The 17,673-nt window shown below is 46.1% G+C and overlaps 1 protein-coding gene across 4 annotated transcripts in view; it reads left to right on the forward strand.

The window, feature by feature from the left end:
• Positions 1–280: 280 nt before the first annotated feature.
• Positions 281–17,673, forward strand: part of LOC119953405 (polypyrimidine tract-binding protein 1-like) — a 53,843-nt gene continuing 36,450 nt past the window's right edge. For all 4 annotated transcript variants that reach the window (XM_038777658.1, XM_038777660.1, XM_038777659.1 and 1 more), the window contains exons 1-2: positions 281–386; positions 2,381–2,411. In XM_038777658.1, the coding sequence (XP_038633586.1) occupies positions 379–386; positions 2,381–2,411 (39 nt within the window). In that variant the 5' untranslated portion in view covers positions 281–378. The remainder of the gene's footprint in view (positions 387–2,380; positions 2,412–17,673) is intronic.

The raw sequence follows: 17,673 nt of genomic DNA on the forward strand, positions 1-17,673 counted from the left end.
GTGCTCAGGTATACTCTGTCTAATCACTGACCCTTAATCTGTTGATATTGGCGTTCCTGTTGGTAATTGTCCAATCAGCCGTGCGGAGTGTGTTTGATGGACAGACGGAGGGTTGTGCTTCGGTGTGACGTCAGATATTTGATTGACAGGTGGAGGGTTGCACCTCCGGTGTGACGTCACGTATTTGATTGATAGGAAGCTCCACGTTTACTTTTTGGGCCATCCAATGAGAAGCGGAGTGGAGCCGCCCCCTTCCTTGCTGCAGCCAATAGGAGGCGGCGTTGGCTTGTGATTGACGTGGCGCCATTTTGTCCGAGTATATGTTAGGGGGTCGGCTGCCAGAGCCGCGGTTTTTCTTTCTGCGCTCTCGGGTCTGCAATGGACGGGTAAGGAGTCCACCCCTCACTCCCAACCCCCTTCCTCGGCCATTTCACCGGTCTCCGAGGCTGGGGAAACGGGAGGGACAAGATTACACGTGAAGAAGTAACCGAGGCTGGGCCGCGCCGTCGTGGGCGGCGTCGAAGTGTCGGGAAAGTTGCGATTGAGCGGCGAACTCCGGCGGGGGGGGGAGGGGAAACGGCCTGCGCACGCGGACTGTCGAGGGGCCCGGGGCCCTGCGGTGGGGATGGGTTCCTTTGAGGGAGTGGGGGTGGGGGGCGAAGTTCGTGTCATGGGGGGTGTTGGGTCCCTCGTGACACGAGGGGGGGGGGGGGAGGAGAGAATTCTCGGGTAATGGCATAGCAATCCTTGGGGTGAGGAGGTCCCGTTGGGGGAGGGTCAGTCCGTGGGGTGGGGAGGGTCCCTCGGATGGGGGGGGGAGGGGTTGAGGGAGTCCCGGGGGGCCGGTCTATCAGGGAGGGGGGGGGGGGGTTTGAGTTGAGGGGGTCAGCTCGCGGGCTGTGTCACGCTCAGGTGGCGGTTGGTTGGGGGGGGGGGGGGGGGGGGGAGGTGGGGTGTGGTTGAATTCGGGCCCCGGGCTCTCCGCGAAATGGCGGCTCGGGGCCTGTGGCTCGCTGTCCCGGCCACATGGCCATGGAGACCGGCTTCACCTTTTAACCTGGTTTCCTTTGTGCGGGTTTAGATTCTGGCCCCGGGTTTAAAACGGATTTGAACTGGATCCGAGAATCCAGCTTGGTGCCGCTGTACTTGATTAGGACATTGCCTATAGACATACGGAACTGCGAGGAAACACTAAAGACTACATCGTTTGCGGCCATTTCCGTCGCAAATTATTTTTTAAATGCACTATCTGTTCGGTAAACTGCATTCCTGGTTTCACTTGGTGTTGCTTTAATTTTAATCGACGTGATGCGCACCCAATCCTGTAGAAGGACCATGTTCCAGCTCCAAACGGTCTAGATTTGGGCCTTTGGTGAATCAGCCATTTGGTTTCTTTTGAAGTTTGTCTGTGGTCATGAGACTTTATGAATGAGGAAATGAGCGCTTAAAATGACTCCACCCTCCTGATATGCAAGTGCTTGTTTTGAGACCAGTTGCATAACCCTCGAGCGTTCTTGTGTATCCACATACGTTGGGATTTTGTCCCTGAGTTCTGTGGAGTGCAGGAAAAGGATATAACTGCTCCCTGGTTTAGTCTGTGGTTAACATGTGAATACAAGCATAATGCTAGCATCCCAAATCTCAAAGGTTTGGAATTACAGTCAACTAATGTCCACGTGTTTGCAGTCTTCAGCAGAGGGTGGTTATTTTCTCTTTTGTAATTCAAGGAAACAAATTTTGTTCTGTAGAATTCAAATGTTCCTTGCTAGGTCACATTTCACAAAATCTATTTTTTTAGAAAATTAGTTTTACGGATAGCATTTTCCTATTTTACTAGGTCTGGATATGTGCTGATCCTGTATGACGCTCTGGCCTCAGCATAACCGCATGTTTTTTCACATGGTATCTAGTTATTGTCCTCTATTATGGTCCTAAAGAATGGAATGTTCAGAAACCTGGTTAAAGTGGCACAGAAGGATGTGTAGTGAGTTAGACAAATGCAGACACTTTGTACAATGCTCCTAGTACAATAAGTAGCATCATCTAATTTTGAGTGCAGTTTTAAGAGGAAAATAAAATTTTTAGTATTCCGAGGCCAGATGTTTCCTCCTCTTAGTTGCTCATTTTGGTGCTTTGAGAATCTGATTTCTTTCTTTGCCTTTTTCTGTTGCCTTCTAAATCTTTGCTTATTGGATTCAATATTTTTGCAGAGGCGTAACATGTTCCTGTTGGGAGCTTGACACTGGAGATGAAGTAAATTTTTGTGTAGGCTCAAACTCTGACCCTTCCCATAAAACTGCATATGCACTTGGAATGTTCTCTTCGTTGATTTGTTACGTGTGAACTTGTTCTAACTTTTTTCTTTCTGTTGCATTTACAGCATTGTCCAAGATATAACAGTCGGTACAAAGGTAGGCTTCATTACTATAACTTTCATAAATGGGTCTGTCCAGTTGCACTATTGTAACTGGGCCTTACTTCCATTGATGTAAGTCAACTTCAGTTTCCATCTTTTGGGTTAAGTTTTAAAACTGTCCAATAGTTAACTTAACTTGGTTTTTTTCTCTCCAAGTCATGACTTTCTAAGCTGAAAGTGAGTAGCTGACATGGAAAGCAGCTTGCTGATTTGCTCCCTGGATTTGCCAGTTAGACCAAAATAGAGGTGTTCTAATTCCGCTCATTGATCGGAGGAGAAAATTAGCTTTCCTCTTGATCTCACTCCCCTTGCCAGCTGGGAGAGGGTCTGTAAAAGGATGGGAAACATTGGGTGTGGTATTCCTGTTCAATTTATCCAAGTCTTGGACATGTGAAAAGTCTCTGTCCGGGGAAATATTAGGAGGGCCTGAGGCGACGTTACTTAAGCTCCACAGGAGTGGCATTCTTATTGCTGATAATTCAATTTTCAACTTTAATTAAATCTAATGTTACAGATAATGATGCATTGGAGAGGTAATCTTAGAAGGATGTAGTTTACTTGAGTTAGAGTAAGTGTTTTACAGCACTGGAAGAGGCTCTATGGTCCTTCGTGTTGTGCTGACATCAAGCACCTATTTACCATAATCCCATTTTCCAGCGCTTGGCCTGTAGCCTTGTATGGCCTTTCAGGTGCTCAAATTGAGGGTTCCCACCTCTGCCACCCTTTTCATGCAAGTGAGTTCCAGATTCCCACCACACTCTCGTGAAATACTTTTCCCTGCATCCCTCTTAATCTCTTGCCCCTAACCTTGAATCTAAACCCCTTGGTTATTGACGACTGTTAATAACAACAATTTAGAGTGCCGCCCCCAGTTACTGACTGCTCTGCTTAGGGAAAAGTTCCTCCTTATCCACCCTATCGATGCCCCTCATAATTTTATACACGTTTCTGCTCCAAGATTAATTTACCCAGTCTATTCGATCTCCGATAGCTGAAACACTCCAGCCCAGGCAACATAACTGGTGAATCTTCTCTGCACCCTTTCTACTGCAATCACTCCTTATAGTGTGGCAACCAGAACTACACACAGTACACCAGCTGTGGCCTAACCAGTTTTTTATACAGCTCCTTCATAATGTCTCGGCTCTTATATTCTGTGCCTTGGTTAAAAAAGCCAAGTATCCCACACGCCTTCTAACAAATTTATCTACCTATCCTGCTAACTTTACTTCCTAGAGTCCTACCATTCATTGTATATTTCCTTGCCATAGAGGCTTAGAGCAGAGAAAAAGCCCTTAGGCCCACCTTGTCTGTGCCAGTCAAAAATAATCTTGAGGGTCTCTGCCTCCGCCACCCTTTCAGACTGAGTTCCAAACTCCCACCACCTTCTGGTGAGTTTTTCCTCACACCCCCTCTAAACCTCCTGGCCTTTACCTTAAATCTATGTTGTCTGGTCATTGATTTGGCAACTAAGGGGACGTTTCTTCCTGTCTACTCTTATAAATTTTATACATCTACCCGCCCCCCAAGTCTCTGCTCCAAAGAAAGCGGGAATTGGGCAGCACGTAAAGTTTGCACATTCTCTCTGTGTTTGCGTGGGTTTCACCCCCACACAGGTGAATTGGCAACGCTAAATTTCCCCTTAGTTGGACAAAATGAATTGGGTATTCTAAATTTAATAAAAGGAAAGTGGGAATTCCGCTGAAGAAAATGGCGGTGGCACAGTGGTTAGCACTGCTGCTTCACAGCTCCAGGGACCTGTGTTCAATTCCAGCCTTGGGTGACTGGAGTTTGCACCTCCCGTGACTACGTGGGTGTCCACCCACAGTACAAAGATATGCAGGCCATGCTAATTTGTACCTTGGTGTCCAAAAGGTTAGGTGGGGTTACGGGGATAGGGTGGGAGCGTGGGATTAAGTATGGTGCTCTTTCCAAGTGCCGGTGCATACTGGATCGGCCGAATGGCCTCCTGCACTGTAAAGTCTATGAAGTGTCTAGATCTAAACTCTATTTTCTACCTATCCAAAGTTGGTTTATGGTTCTGCTGTGCAACAAGACTCTCTTAATATCTGGTGAAGTGGCATTCAGTACAATTACCCATTGCTAAAATCACTGCATTTATCTTGTGTATGTCTGCAGGCTGTGAATACAGGAACACTGGGCGTGTTGTGTATAGTCTGCTTATTTCCTAAAGAGGTGCAAGGGAAGCACCACCTGGATTAGGATATGGAGTCTGCTACCATGCGTGTAGGGACCGAGATTTTGGCTTTTTCAGCAAGTCCTTGTCTCAAATTGCCTCTAACTGGATGTATAAGATCTGTCTAGTGCAAGTTTGCAGATATGATTTTTGATTGGTGTTTATTTAGAGGGGGGCCCAATCTAGTGAGCTTACTTTGTAGAAATACATAGAAGAAATATTCCTGGTATTGTCTGTGCTTGTCAACTCATTAAATTTCCAGCCCGTATGCATGCAGTTCTAGAATCTGGTTTACATACCATCGTTTCAAATCCTACCCCATTTTTATTTTCCTGTTGAATGTTTGAATTTTTTTCCTCCTTGAGCAGTTTCATAAATGACTTGCCCATCTAGTTTCTGGTTTACAATTTGAAACCTTTCAGTGTTCTAGGTAAGAACATGGAAGCATGCAACCTTGAATGGAATCCATTTGATTGTGCTCTTGTGCCTTTTTACGGTAGACACAAAATTTTAAGATTAGAACATAGAACAGTACAGCTAACGATAATTAAATAACAGGGATGTGGTGTTTTGGTCTAATATGCGAGTTATAATACAACAAGCTACTTAGATTTGCAATGCTGATGCAGGATTCCCTTTCATGTATTAAACAATTGTAGAGTGACAGGTTTGAAGAAAGCTCGTCATCAGCTAGAGGGCACCTGATTGGGACCCTTTTATCTATGCTTCGATGTAACCTTTTTGAGGAGTACTGAGTTTTTCCGAGTCATCTAATGGACTGCTGATGTGAAATTATCTCCTGTGGTTGCTATAATCAAATTGTAATCTAGTTTTGTTTGTGATGCCTGTGTTAGTCGCATAGTAGTGTAATCTTTGAATGGAAGCCTGGGCCAGAAAGTGACCTTTTTGAGAAATGGATGAGCTGAGCTGTAAATTTGGATCCATTCATATTAAATATTGAGCTCATGGTATCAAATTACTCAGCAGACCAATGCTGAGATAGGCATCAGCTTTCATTTCAGCTGCTGTTTCTGGAACTCAAATTACCATCAGTGCTTGCTAATTCCCAAATGGAGATTAATGCTTTGGTTAAAATTTAGGATTTTAAGTGAGCATGGCACAGTGACAGTACAGTCTACTCTTCCTCACGTCATGCTTCCTCCTGGCTGCAAATAGGTGGTTACTGATCTTTGACTGTAGAGCCGGTTCATTAGTATCATATTTGATATAACTCTGTAGGCCTGCAGTCAAATGCATTATTTGAACCTATCCACTTGCATCCAATTGATAGCAATGAGCATGTAGGTTGTTCCACCTCTGCTGATAGTAAACTGCTGTATCATTTTGGTTGTTAAATGTGGTCTCAGAACTGTTCCCTAGCATGTTGACATGGACTGGCTCAAGGTTTCTGGGCTGTGAGCAAAATCTCATGCTGTCTGATTTTTGCCCCACCTTAAATCATTTGCACAATGACCGTTTCAGGCTCAACCATGTATGTCTGCATTGAGGGTGTGGTGAGTAATGATTTGGTGCAAGTACACCAATTGAAATTCTCTAAAACTATTTTTCAACTTGTCATTTATTCATGTCTGACTTGTTCTTTCTACCCCTTAGGCGAGGTGAAGAGCAATCCAATCAATGATTCTTTAAGCAAAGTTCCCTGGGGGCAGCACGGTGGCAGAGTGGTTAGCATTGCTGCCTAAGGCGCTGAGGACCTGGGTTCGAATCCCGGCCCTGGGTCACTGTCTGTGTGAAGTTGGCACGTTTTCCCCGTGCCTGCGTGGGTTTCACCCCCACAACCCAAAGATGTGCAGGATAGGTGGATTGGCCAGACTAAATTGCCCTTAATTGGAAAAAATAATTGAGTACTCTTAAAAAAAATTTTTTTTTTTTTTTTTTTTTTTTAAAGCAAAGTTCCCACCTTCTAAAATTCACCTGCCTACTGGCCCTAATGTTTAGTTTCCTAACCAGTATGTTTTGTATGTAAGCTTTTTTTTCTCCCAGCTTTCTGGCGCCTGTTGATCATTTTTTGATGCTTGCGTATTCAGTTGACATTTTTGTGGGGATAGAACAAAAGTGGAAATTATTTGAGATGCATTAGAACAGGGGTGGGCAAACTACGGCCCGCATGCGGCCCAACAAAGGTTTTTATGCGGCCCGCCAATGAGTTGCCCAGAATCATAACCGGCATTTTTGAAAAGCCGCTGAAGTAAATGCGCTTATTCAATAAGCGCATTTACTTCAGCGGCTTTTCCCCGGCAGCTTTTCAAAAATGCCGGTTATGATTCCGGGCACCTCATTGGCGGGCCGCATAAAAACGCGCGTAGTGGGGTGGATGAGTGGGGCTGTCTCATTGGTCGGTTTAGTTGGTTGTGCGACCAATAGGAGTCCAGGTTACAAACAATAAGCCTTATTATTGTTTGTAACCTGGACTCCTATTGGTCGCACACCCAACTAAACCGACCAATAAGGCAGCCCCACTCATCCACCCCACTACGCACGTTTTCATCGTTGACTCGGCCAGGCTGTGCTTCTGTCAGTGTTAAGAATCAGCACAAGCAACTTGACACCTGATTTCAACAAACTGGTAAATGACTGCAGTCAGATGCATCATTCTCATTGACATTTTTCTGTTACTTACTGAGTTACTTTGTTTTTCAAATAAATGTGCTTTTTTTTCTTTAAAGACCTTTTATTTTTGCTATTTCAAATATTAATTATTTTACTTAATATACTATGCGGCCCTTTAAAATTGTGAATTTCTGAATGTGGCCCTTGCACGGAAAAGTTTGCCCATCCATGCATTAGAAGCTATGGGCTTCAGCCTGGTTTTCTGCTGTCGTTGTCAAGATGATATAGCTGTTTTAATATCAGAAGTTAGATTTTTACTATATACTCTCCAATAATCACAGAATATTTTAGGCAAATGTCACAACAGTAAAGGGTAAGGTGGGTAGAGAATTTCTAAAATGTAAACTTAATCTGTTTCTTGCCTAATGAAGAAAGCAGTATTGGGTCAAGCTATTTGAAATAAAGTAAAGTAAATGGAGTGTGTTTCAGTGTGAACATCCGGATAAAGATCATCTTTTTTAAAAAAAATAGAAGGGTGAAAACCATAAACTGGAAGAGAGCCCATTTTGGGTGGGTTTTTTTTTTGTGACACCTTGGTTAGAAAATGGTGAATGAAGCTTTGAGGAAATATATTACGGGCCAGGGTTTCAAGAACCCCAAAGTATATCATGGAGTCCACCTGACCCACAACTTTTAATAGATTTTGGTTATAGGAGCGCAAGGGCCCACTACAGGTGTGATGCAACAGAGATCTAAAGTACTTTTAAAAACAAATCAATGTTTATTTATAAATCCAGTTAACATTTTGTAAACACATAGTAAACATCTTAGCACTATCATCTCCAATACTATCCCCAAAAATACAGTACTCTATATAAGTAACCCTTAACCTTTCCTTGCAACATTCATGAGGCAAATACCCTCTTTAACAAAGACACCAGGTTTAAATTCTCTGCTGAGAGCAGTTATCACTTAAATTAGCAAGTGATCTGAAGACATTCTTCTTGGAGAGATGGATCAAAATTATACCTTGCTTGGCTGGATGCAGCTCCAACTCTGATGTTGCCCATTCTTGGGTTCAGAACCATCGATCTTTAATGTAAAGAGGTCAAGTAATTGCACCTGGCCTCATCATTTTACAAACAGCTCCAATGATCCACTGACATTAACGTCGCAACCAGACCAAAGATCAGTCCAGGAACGTTATGGGATTTATTGTATCATTAAAGTGCCAAAAGGTTGAAGAGATGGTCAATGTTTTCTTTTCTATCTTTAGGGAAGATTTAAGACTAAAATGGGGAAACTTTTTTTTTTAACAGTAGTATTACTTTTTGAAACACTTGTAACACAGTAGATTCTTTGAATCCCTGATATTTTAATTGGTACAATTCCTATTCTTTCGTGCAGACTCTGCACAGACAGTGAACCAGTGGGGAACCGAACCTTGGACCCTGGCGCAGTGAAGCCACAGTGCTATCTACTTGTGCTACTGTGCTGCCCTAAAAGTTCTTCCCAAATTCCTTACTGGATTCCAACATAGAACATACAGTGCCGAAGGAGGCCATTCGTCCCATCGAGTCTGCACTGACCTACTTAAGCCCTCACTTCCACCCTATCCCCATAACCCAATAACCCCTCTTAACCTTTTTGGTCACTAAGGGCAATTTATCATGGCCAATCCACCTAACTTGTACATCTTTGGACTTTGGGAGGAAACCGGAGCACCTGGAGGAAACCCACGCAGACACAGGGAGAATGTGCAGACTCCGCACAGGCAGTGACACAGCGGGGAATTGAACCTGGGACCCTGGCGCTGTGAAGTCATAGTGATATCCACTTTTGCTACCTAGATGGAGTGGACGTAGAGAAGATGTTTCCACTATTAGGAGAGACTAGAGGGCACAGCCTCTGACTGAAGGAAAGGTCCTTTAAAACTGAGATGAAGAATGTCTTCAGCCAGAGGGTGATAAATCTGTGGAACTCATTGCCGCAAAAGGCTGTGGAGGCTAAGTCAGTGTCTTTAAGACTGAGATGGCCTGGTTCATGATGAGGGGGGTCAGGGGTTAACGGGGAGAAAACAGGTGAATGGGGATGGGAAACATCAGTCATGATTGAATGGCGGAGCAGATCCATTGGGTCGATTTGCCTAATTCTTCTCCTATCCTATGGTCAAACACTCAAGTTATTAGCCTCTGGAGCATATTTTAACACTGCAGATAATCAGCCCAGCATCTGTTTCCTCTTTTGGAATAAGGCATTTGTTTGAAGTTTTGAGCTCTTCTATAATCTGTGTTCCTCTGTTCTCCCTTGTGCTCTGCAGAGCATTTTCTTAAATGGCAACTATATTGTTCTATATTCCTGGGTGCTGCTGTCATAATTTTCTGCTAAATAACAAAATTAAGTTCCGTTTAGATGGCTTTTTGTTAGTAATAACCACATGCAACTACATTACTCAAGTGGGAGAGCTATCAGTTGCTCTGGTATCTGTAGAATCTTGTGCCAATGGCTGGTTTTGATCAAAAATCTTCAAAGTTGATTTTCTTGTTTTTTTTTTCCATCCTGACCTTGTTACTATCAATGAACCCAGTGTGCAAACCTCTAAAATGTGTCAATTAAGTCACCAGGTAAATTATAATGCCATAGTATATTTAGAATATTGGGCAGGCGGATCTGGATTTAAGCACGATTCAGAATTGGTTTTCTCTCCTTTTTGGGGAATACTGGACTTTTGGCAGGATGCCCTAATTGCATTTTATTAAATCGCTCATAGGATGTGGATGTTACTGGCTAGGTCATCATTTATAGTCCATACCTAATTGCCCTTAAAGATGGTGGTGAGCTGCTGCCTTGAACAGTTGCAGTTCATGTGGTGTCGGTATATTCAATCAGTGCCGTTAAATGGTGGGCAGGCTTTGGGGAGTGGGAGAGGCGAGTTACACACCGCAGAATTTCCAGCCTCTGACGTGCCCCTGTAGCCACAATATTTATATGGCCGCTTCGATTCAGTTTCCGGTTGGTGGTATGTCCTGGGCTGTTGATAGTGGGGGATTCAGTGACGATGCTTTTGAATGTCATGGGGCATTGGGTGGATTCTTTCTTATAGGTGATAGAAACATGGAAGACAGGAGTGTAGGCCATTTGGCCCTTGAAGCCTATTCAGGTGCCATACTCCCTCTGCCTCGATGCCCTGTTCTCCCCAAACCCCTGACGGCAATAGAATCTGGAAATCTGTTCCCTTAAGTATATTCAGTGACTTGGTCTTGTTTGCTGTACCTGCATGCTTGGGGCATTCTGGTCCCTCTGTCAACATTTCCCAATTCATCACGTTTAAATTATACTCAGCCATTCTGCTTTTTCTTCCAAAGTGCGTAACTCTCATTTATCAATGATTTATTCCATCTACCATGTATGGGCAGCACGGTAGCATGGTGGTTAGCATAAATGCTTCACAGCTCCAGGGTCCCAGGTTCGATTCCCGGCTGGGTCACTGTCTGTGCGGAGTCTGCATGTCCTCCCCGTGTGTGCGTGGGTTTCCTCCGGGTGCTCCGGTTTCCTCCCACAGTCCAAAGATGTGCGGGTTAGGTGAATTGGCCATGCTAAATTGCCCGTAGTGTCCTTAAAAGTAAGGTTAAGGGGGGGGGGGGGGGGGGGGGGTTGTTGGGTTACGGGTATAGGGTGGAAACGTGGGGTTGAGTAGGGTGATCATTGTTCGGCACAACATCGAGGGCCGAAGGGCCTATTCTGTGCTGTACTGTTCTATCTATCTATCAACTTGTCTAAATCACCGTGAAGCTTCTTTACATTGAATGGTAGAATGCCTACAGTGCCGATGAAGGCCATTTGGCCCATCGTTTCTGCACTGATCCTCTGAAAGAGCACCCAACCTAGGCCCACTCTCCTGCCCTATCCCCATAACCCTGTAAGCCCATCTAACCGTTGGGACACTGAGGGGCAATTTTGCATGGCCAATCCAACTAGCCTGCACATCTTTGGGAGATTGTGTATTGAGTCTGAAGAGATAGGAGAGGTCTTGAACAAGTATTTTTCTTCAGTATTTACAAATGAGAGGGGCCATATTGTTGGAGAGGACAGCGTGAAGCAGACTGATAAGCTTGAGGAGATACTTGTCAGGAAGGAAGATGTGTTGCGCGTTTTGAAAAACTTGAGGATAGACAAGTCCCCCGGGCCTGACGGGATATATCCAAGGATTCTATGGGAAGCAAGAAATGAAATTGCAGAGCCGTTGGCAATGATCTTTTCGTCCTCGCTGTCAACAGGGGTGGTACCAGAGGATTGGAGAGTGGCGAATGTCGTGCCCCTGTTCAAAAAAGGGAATAGGGATAACCCTGGGAATTACAGGCCAGTTAGTCTTACTTCGGTGGTAGGCAAAGTAATGGAAAGGGTACTGAGGGATAGGATTTCTGAGCATCTGGAAAGGCATTGCTTGATTAGGGATAGTATTGATTAGATGTAGTGTACATGGATTTTAGTAAGGCATTTGATAAGGTTCCCCATGGTAGGCTTATGCAGAAAGTAAGGAGGCATGGGATAGTGGGAAATTTGGCCAGTTGGATAACAAACTGGCTAACCGATAGAAGACAGAGTTGTGGTGGATGGCAAATATTCAGCCTGGAGCCCAGTTATCAGTGGCGTACCGCAGGGATCAGTTCTGGGTCCTCTGCTGTTTGTGATTTTCATTAACGACTTGGATGAGGGAGTTGAAGGGTGGGTCAGTAAATTTGCAGATGATACGAAGATTGGTGGAGTTGTGGATAGTGAGGAGGGCTGTTGTCGGCTTCAAAGAGACATAGATAGAATGCAGAGCTGGGCTGAGAAGTGGCAGATGGAGTTTAACCCTGACAAGTGTGAGGTTGTCCATTTTGGAAGGACAAATCTGAATGCGGAATACAGGGTTAATGGTAGGGTTCTTGGCAATGTGGAGGAGCAGAGAGATCTTGGGGTCTATGTTCATAGTTCTTTGAAAGTTGCCACTCAAGTGGATAGAGCTGTGAAGAAGGCCTATGGTGTGCTAGCGTTCATTAGCAGAGGGATTGAATTTAAGAGCCGTGAGGTGATGATGCAGCTGTACAAAACCTTGGTCAGGCCACATTTGGAGTACTGTGTGCAGTTCTGGTCACCTCATTTTAGGAAGGATGTGGAAGCTTTGGAAAAGGTGCAAAGGAGATTTACCAGGATGTTGCCTGGAATGGAGAGTAGGTCATACGAGGAAAGATTGAGGGTGCTAGGCCTTTTCTCATTAGAACGGAGAAGGATGAGGGGCGACTTGATAGAGGTTTATAAGATGATCAGGGGAATAGATAGAGTAGACAGTCAGAGACTTTTTCCCCGGGTGGAACACACCATTACAAGGGGACATAAATTTAAGATAAATGGTGGAAGATATAGAGGGGATGTCAGAGGTAGGTTCTTTACCCAGAGAGTAGTGGGGGCATGGAATGCACTGCCTGTGGTAGTAGTTGAGTCGGAAAATTTATGGACCTTCAAGCGGCTATTGGATAGGTACTTGGATTAGGGTAGAATAAGGGAGTGTAGGTTAACTTCTTAAGGGCAGCACGGTAGCATTGTGGATAGCACAATTGCTTCACAGCTCCAGGGTCCCAAGTTCGATTTCGACTTGGGTCACTGTCTGTGTGGAGTCTGCACATCCTCCCCGTGACTGCGTGGGTTTCCTCCGGGTACTCCGGTTTCCTCCCACAGTCCAAAGATGTGCAGGTTGGGTGGATTGGCCATGACAAATTGTCCATAATTCTATGATTAACCTAGGACAAAAGTTCGGCGCAACATCGTGGGCCGAAGGGCCTGTTCTGTGCTGTATTTCTCTATATCTATATCTTTGGACTGTGGTAGGAAACTGGAGCACCTGGAGGAAACCCATGAAGATTCATACTCCTCACCACTCATTTCCACCAGGTTTTGACAAACTTGGAAATATTTGCCTCCCTTGTCTCATTGATGTATATTGTGACTAATTGGTGTCCAAGCACTGATCCCTGCAGGATCTAGTCACTGCCTGCCACTTTGGAAAAAGGCCAGTTATTCCTACTGTCTTCAATCCCATGAGCTTTAACTTCGCACACTACCCTCTTTTATGGGACTTTATCAAGAGCATTCTGAAAACCCAAAAACACCATATCCACTGGTTCTCCCTTATTCACTCTAGTCAAGTCCTAAAAAAGACTCCAGTAGGGCAGCACGGTGGCCTAGTGGTTAGCACAACCGCCTCACGGCGCTGAGGTCCCAGGTTCGATCCCGGCTCTGGGTCACTGTCCGTGTGGAGTTTGCACATTCTCCCCGTGTCTGCGTGGGTTTCGCCCCCACAACCCAAAAAATGTACAGAGTAGGTGGATTGGCCATGCTAAATTGCCCCTTAATTGGAAAAAATTATTGGGTAATCTAAATTTAAAAAAAAAAAGACTCCAGTAGGTTGTCAAACATGATTTCCCACTCAAATCCACGCTGACTAAAGTGTCCTGTAATCACATCATTTATGGTGACTAGCACTTTCCTTACTAATGTTGGGTTAACTGGTCTGTAAGCATGAATATTATCCAGGATATGGACATGTGCTGCTTCAGTATTGAAGTATAACGAATGGTGCTGAACAAAATTATCAGTGGGCATCCCCACTTCTGACCTTGTGGAGAAAAAGTCATTGATCAAGCAACTGAAGATGTTTGGGCCTTGGACACTGATGGAATACACTGATAAATTTGAGACTGTTATAATTGGTGTTCTTATGTGAGGCCTGTCATTGGTACGCTTCTATATCTGTTTAATGGGATGAAGTATTTTGGGTTATGGTCCAAAGGACTTGGAATGTTGAAGATCAATCTGCCAGACCACCAGTGTGTATTTAACAAAACGTGGTCATGTGCATGTGCAAATTCAAGCTGATCAGTTATGTTGAGAAATCTAAATGCCTCGTTAGATGCATTTTGGGGCACTGATGTTGTATCCTGTTTTTGCTGCTGAGTAATTTTTTAGGCATTTCCCTTGATTATTCTATTGCTGTGCAGGTTTCCGCTGAGGAAATGTTGAGCAAAGAACAGGAATGTCTGTTGAAACTGATTACCAGGAATTTTTGCTTTTCTTCCCTCCTGTGCACTCTTATCTTAAATAGGCACCAGTTGTGTGAAGTGAGTCTTTGAAGAGTGTAAATGAGGTACTTGGTAAACATGGTAGTGGCTTTCCTACACAGACTAAAGCTAGGAAATCGTGTATTCATAGTGTTAAAGTGATGCTGTTCAAGTACGCAATTTGGATGACCTTATTTAACTTGGCTAGGGTGGCATGGTGGTGCAGTGGTTAGCACTGCTACCTCATGGCGCTCAGGACCCGGGTTTGATCCTGGACCCGGGTCACTGTCCATGTGGAGTTTGCACTTTCCCCCATGTCTGCATGGATTTCCTCCGGGTGCTCCAGTTTCCTCCCACAGTCCAAAGATGTGCAGGTTAGGTGGATTGACCATGCTAAATTGTCCGTTTGTGTCCAAAAAGGTTAGGTATGTGCTTTAAGTAGGGTGCTCTTTCCAAGGCTGGTGCAGACTCGATGAACTATATGGCCTCCTGCATTGTAAATTTGAGGATTCTAAATTGCCCTTTCATTGAAAACAAATAATCGGGCGTTCTAAATTTATTTTTAAAAATTTAGCTGGGTGAATATTGTCTTCCTGACATGAATCATATTTTTTTATTTTTAAATTAATGATATTGACTGTTCAGCAGTAACATTGGGAATTTGTCAGTTCAAATTGGTTTAGAGAAGTGTTTATTTTTTTTTTTAATAATTTTTATTGAAAGAGTTTTTCCATACAGACATTTACCCCTACTAATTTTTAGATTATTTACAACACAATCCCTCTAGGCAAATATCCCTCCCTCGCCCGTCCTCTTCGCGCGCCCCAGCCCCCCCCCCCCCCCCAAGCAACAACTTAACAAACAAGGCAGCCTACAGTTTCAGACATGAGCAGCGAGCAGACTTGCCCGCGTTACAGTCGTGCTTGTCCCCCCACGACCATTGCTGCCCCCCCCCCCCCCCCCCCCCCCGGGTTGCTGCTGCCACGACCCCGTACGCCTATCTCTGATCTAAAAAGTCAAGGAAAGGTTGCCACCGCCTGGAGAATCCCTGTACCGACCCTCTCAGGGCAAATTTGATCCTTTCTAGCTGAATATAGCTAGCCATATCGTTAATCCAAGTTTCAACGCTTGGAGGCCTCGCGTCCTTCCATTGAATTAATATCCTTCGTCGAGCCACTAGGGACGCAAAGGCCAGTATTCCGGCCTCCCTGGCCTCCTGTACCCCCGGTTCTACCCCGACCCCAAAGATCGCAAGCCCCCATCCTGGTTTGACCCTGGACCCCACCACCTTCGACACCGTCCTTGCCACCCCCTTCCAGCACCGGACATGCCCAGAACATATGCACATGGTTCGCTGGGCTTCCCAGACATCTGACACACCTGTCCTCACCCCCAAAGAACCGGCTCATCCTTGTCCCCGTCATGTGAGCTCTATGCAGCACCTTAAATTGAATGAGGCTCAGCCTCGCACACGAGGAGGAAGAATTGACCTTCTCCAGTGCATCCGCCCACGTCCCGTCTTCTATCTGCTCTCCCAGCTCCCCTTCCCACTTGGCTTTCAGCTCCTCCCCTGATGCTTCTTCCGCCTCCTGCATTATCTTGTAGATGTCTGATATCTTCCCCCCTCCGACCCAGACCCCCGAGAGCACCCTATCACTCGCCCCCTTACTGGGGAGCAGGGGGAACCCCTCCACCTGCCGCCTAGCAAATGCCTTCACTTGTAAATATCTGAACATGTTTCCCGGGGGGAGCTCAAACTTCTCCTCCAGCCCTCCCAGGCTCGCAAACCTCCCCTCTATAAACAGGTCCTTCAGCTGCCGTATGCCCACCCTGTACCAGCTCTGAAATCCCCCGTCGATGTTCCCCGGGATGAATCTATGGTTCCCTCTTATTGGCGCCGCCAACAGACCTCCCATTTCCCCCCTGTGTCGCCTCCACTGCCCCCATATCTTGAGGGTGGCCGCCACCACCGGGCTCGTGGTGTACCTCGTGGGGGGGAGCGGCCATGGTGCCGTTACTAGGGCCCCCAGGCTTGTGTTGCCACAGGACGCCCTCTCCATTCGTTTCCAAGCTGCCCCCTCCCCTTCCATCATCCACTTGCGCACCATTGACACATTTGCCGCCCAGTAATACCCCGAGAGATTGGGTAGTGCCAGCCCACCACTGTCCCTACTCCGCTCCAAAAAGACCCTCCTCACCCTTGGGGTGCCATGCGCCCACACGTAGCTCATGATGCTACTCGTCACCTTTTTGAAGAAGGCCCTAGGGAGGAAGATGGGCAAGCACTGAAATAAAAACAAGAACCTTGGGAGGACCGTCATTTTGATTGACTGCACCCTCCCCGCCAGCGACAACGGTACCATGTCCCACCTCTTAAATTCCTCCTCCATCTGTTCCACCAGCCTGGAAAAGTTCAACTTGTGGAGGGTCCCCCAGTTCCTTGCCACCTGCACCCCTAAGTACCTAAAGCTCTTTCCTGCTCGCTTGAAGGGGAGTCTCCCAATACCCTCTCCCTGATCCCCCGGGTGTATCACAAAAACCTCGCTTTTGCCCAAATTTAGTTTGTACCCCGAAAAGTCCCCAAACTCTGCTAATAGTTCCATTATCTCCGGCATTCCCCCTTCTGGGTCTGCCACGTACAGCAGTAGATCATCCGCATACAGCGATACTCGATGTTCCTCCCCATCCCATGTCAGTCCTCTCCACCCCCCTGAACCCCTCAGTGCCATCGCCAACGGTTCAATCGCCAGTGCGAAAAGTAGGGGGGATAGGGGACATCCCTGCCTGGTCCCTCGGTGGAGCCCGAAATACTCCGACCTCCTCCCGTTTGTCACTACACTCGCCGTCGGGGCCGAGTAGAGCAACTTCACCCACTTAATAAACCCTTCCCCAAACCCAAACCGTTCCAACGTCTCCCACAGGTACTCCCACTCCACCCTATCGAATGCCTTCTCCGCGTCCAGCGCTACCACTATCTCAGCCTCCCCCTCCACTGCCGGCATCATAATTACATTCAGCAATCTCCGCACGTTCGTGTTGAGCTGCCGCCCCTTCACGAACCCTGTCTGGTCCTCATGGATTACCCCTGGCGCACAATCCTCTATTCTAGCTGCCAGGATCTTTGCCAGCAACTTGGCATCCACGTTCAGAAGCGAGATAGGCCTGTAGGACCCGCACTGCACGGGGTTTTTATCCCGCTTCAATATCAGGGAGATCAGAGCCTGCAACATTGTCGGGGGCAGAACCCCCCCCCTCTCGCGCCTCATTAAAGGCTCGTACCAGTACCGGTCCCACCAAGTCCACATTTTTCTTGTAGAATTCCACCGGGAACCCATCTGGCCCCGGCGCCTTCCCCGCTTGCATCTGACCTATTCCCTTGACTAGCTCCTCTA

Source organism: Scyliorhinus canicula, chromosome 18 (assembly GCF_902713615.1).
Source record: "Scyliorhinus canicula chromosome 18, sScyCan1.1, whole genome shotgun sequence".
Classification (NCBI taxonomy): domain Eukaryota; kingdom Metazoa; phylum Chordata; class Chondrichthyes; order Carcharhiniformes; family Scyliorhinidae; genus Scyliorhinus; species Scyliorhinus canicula.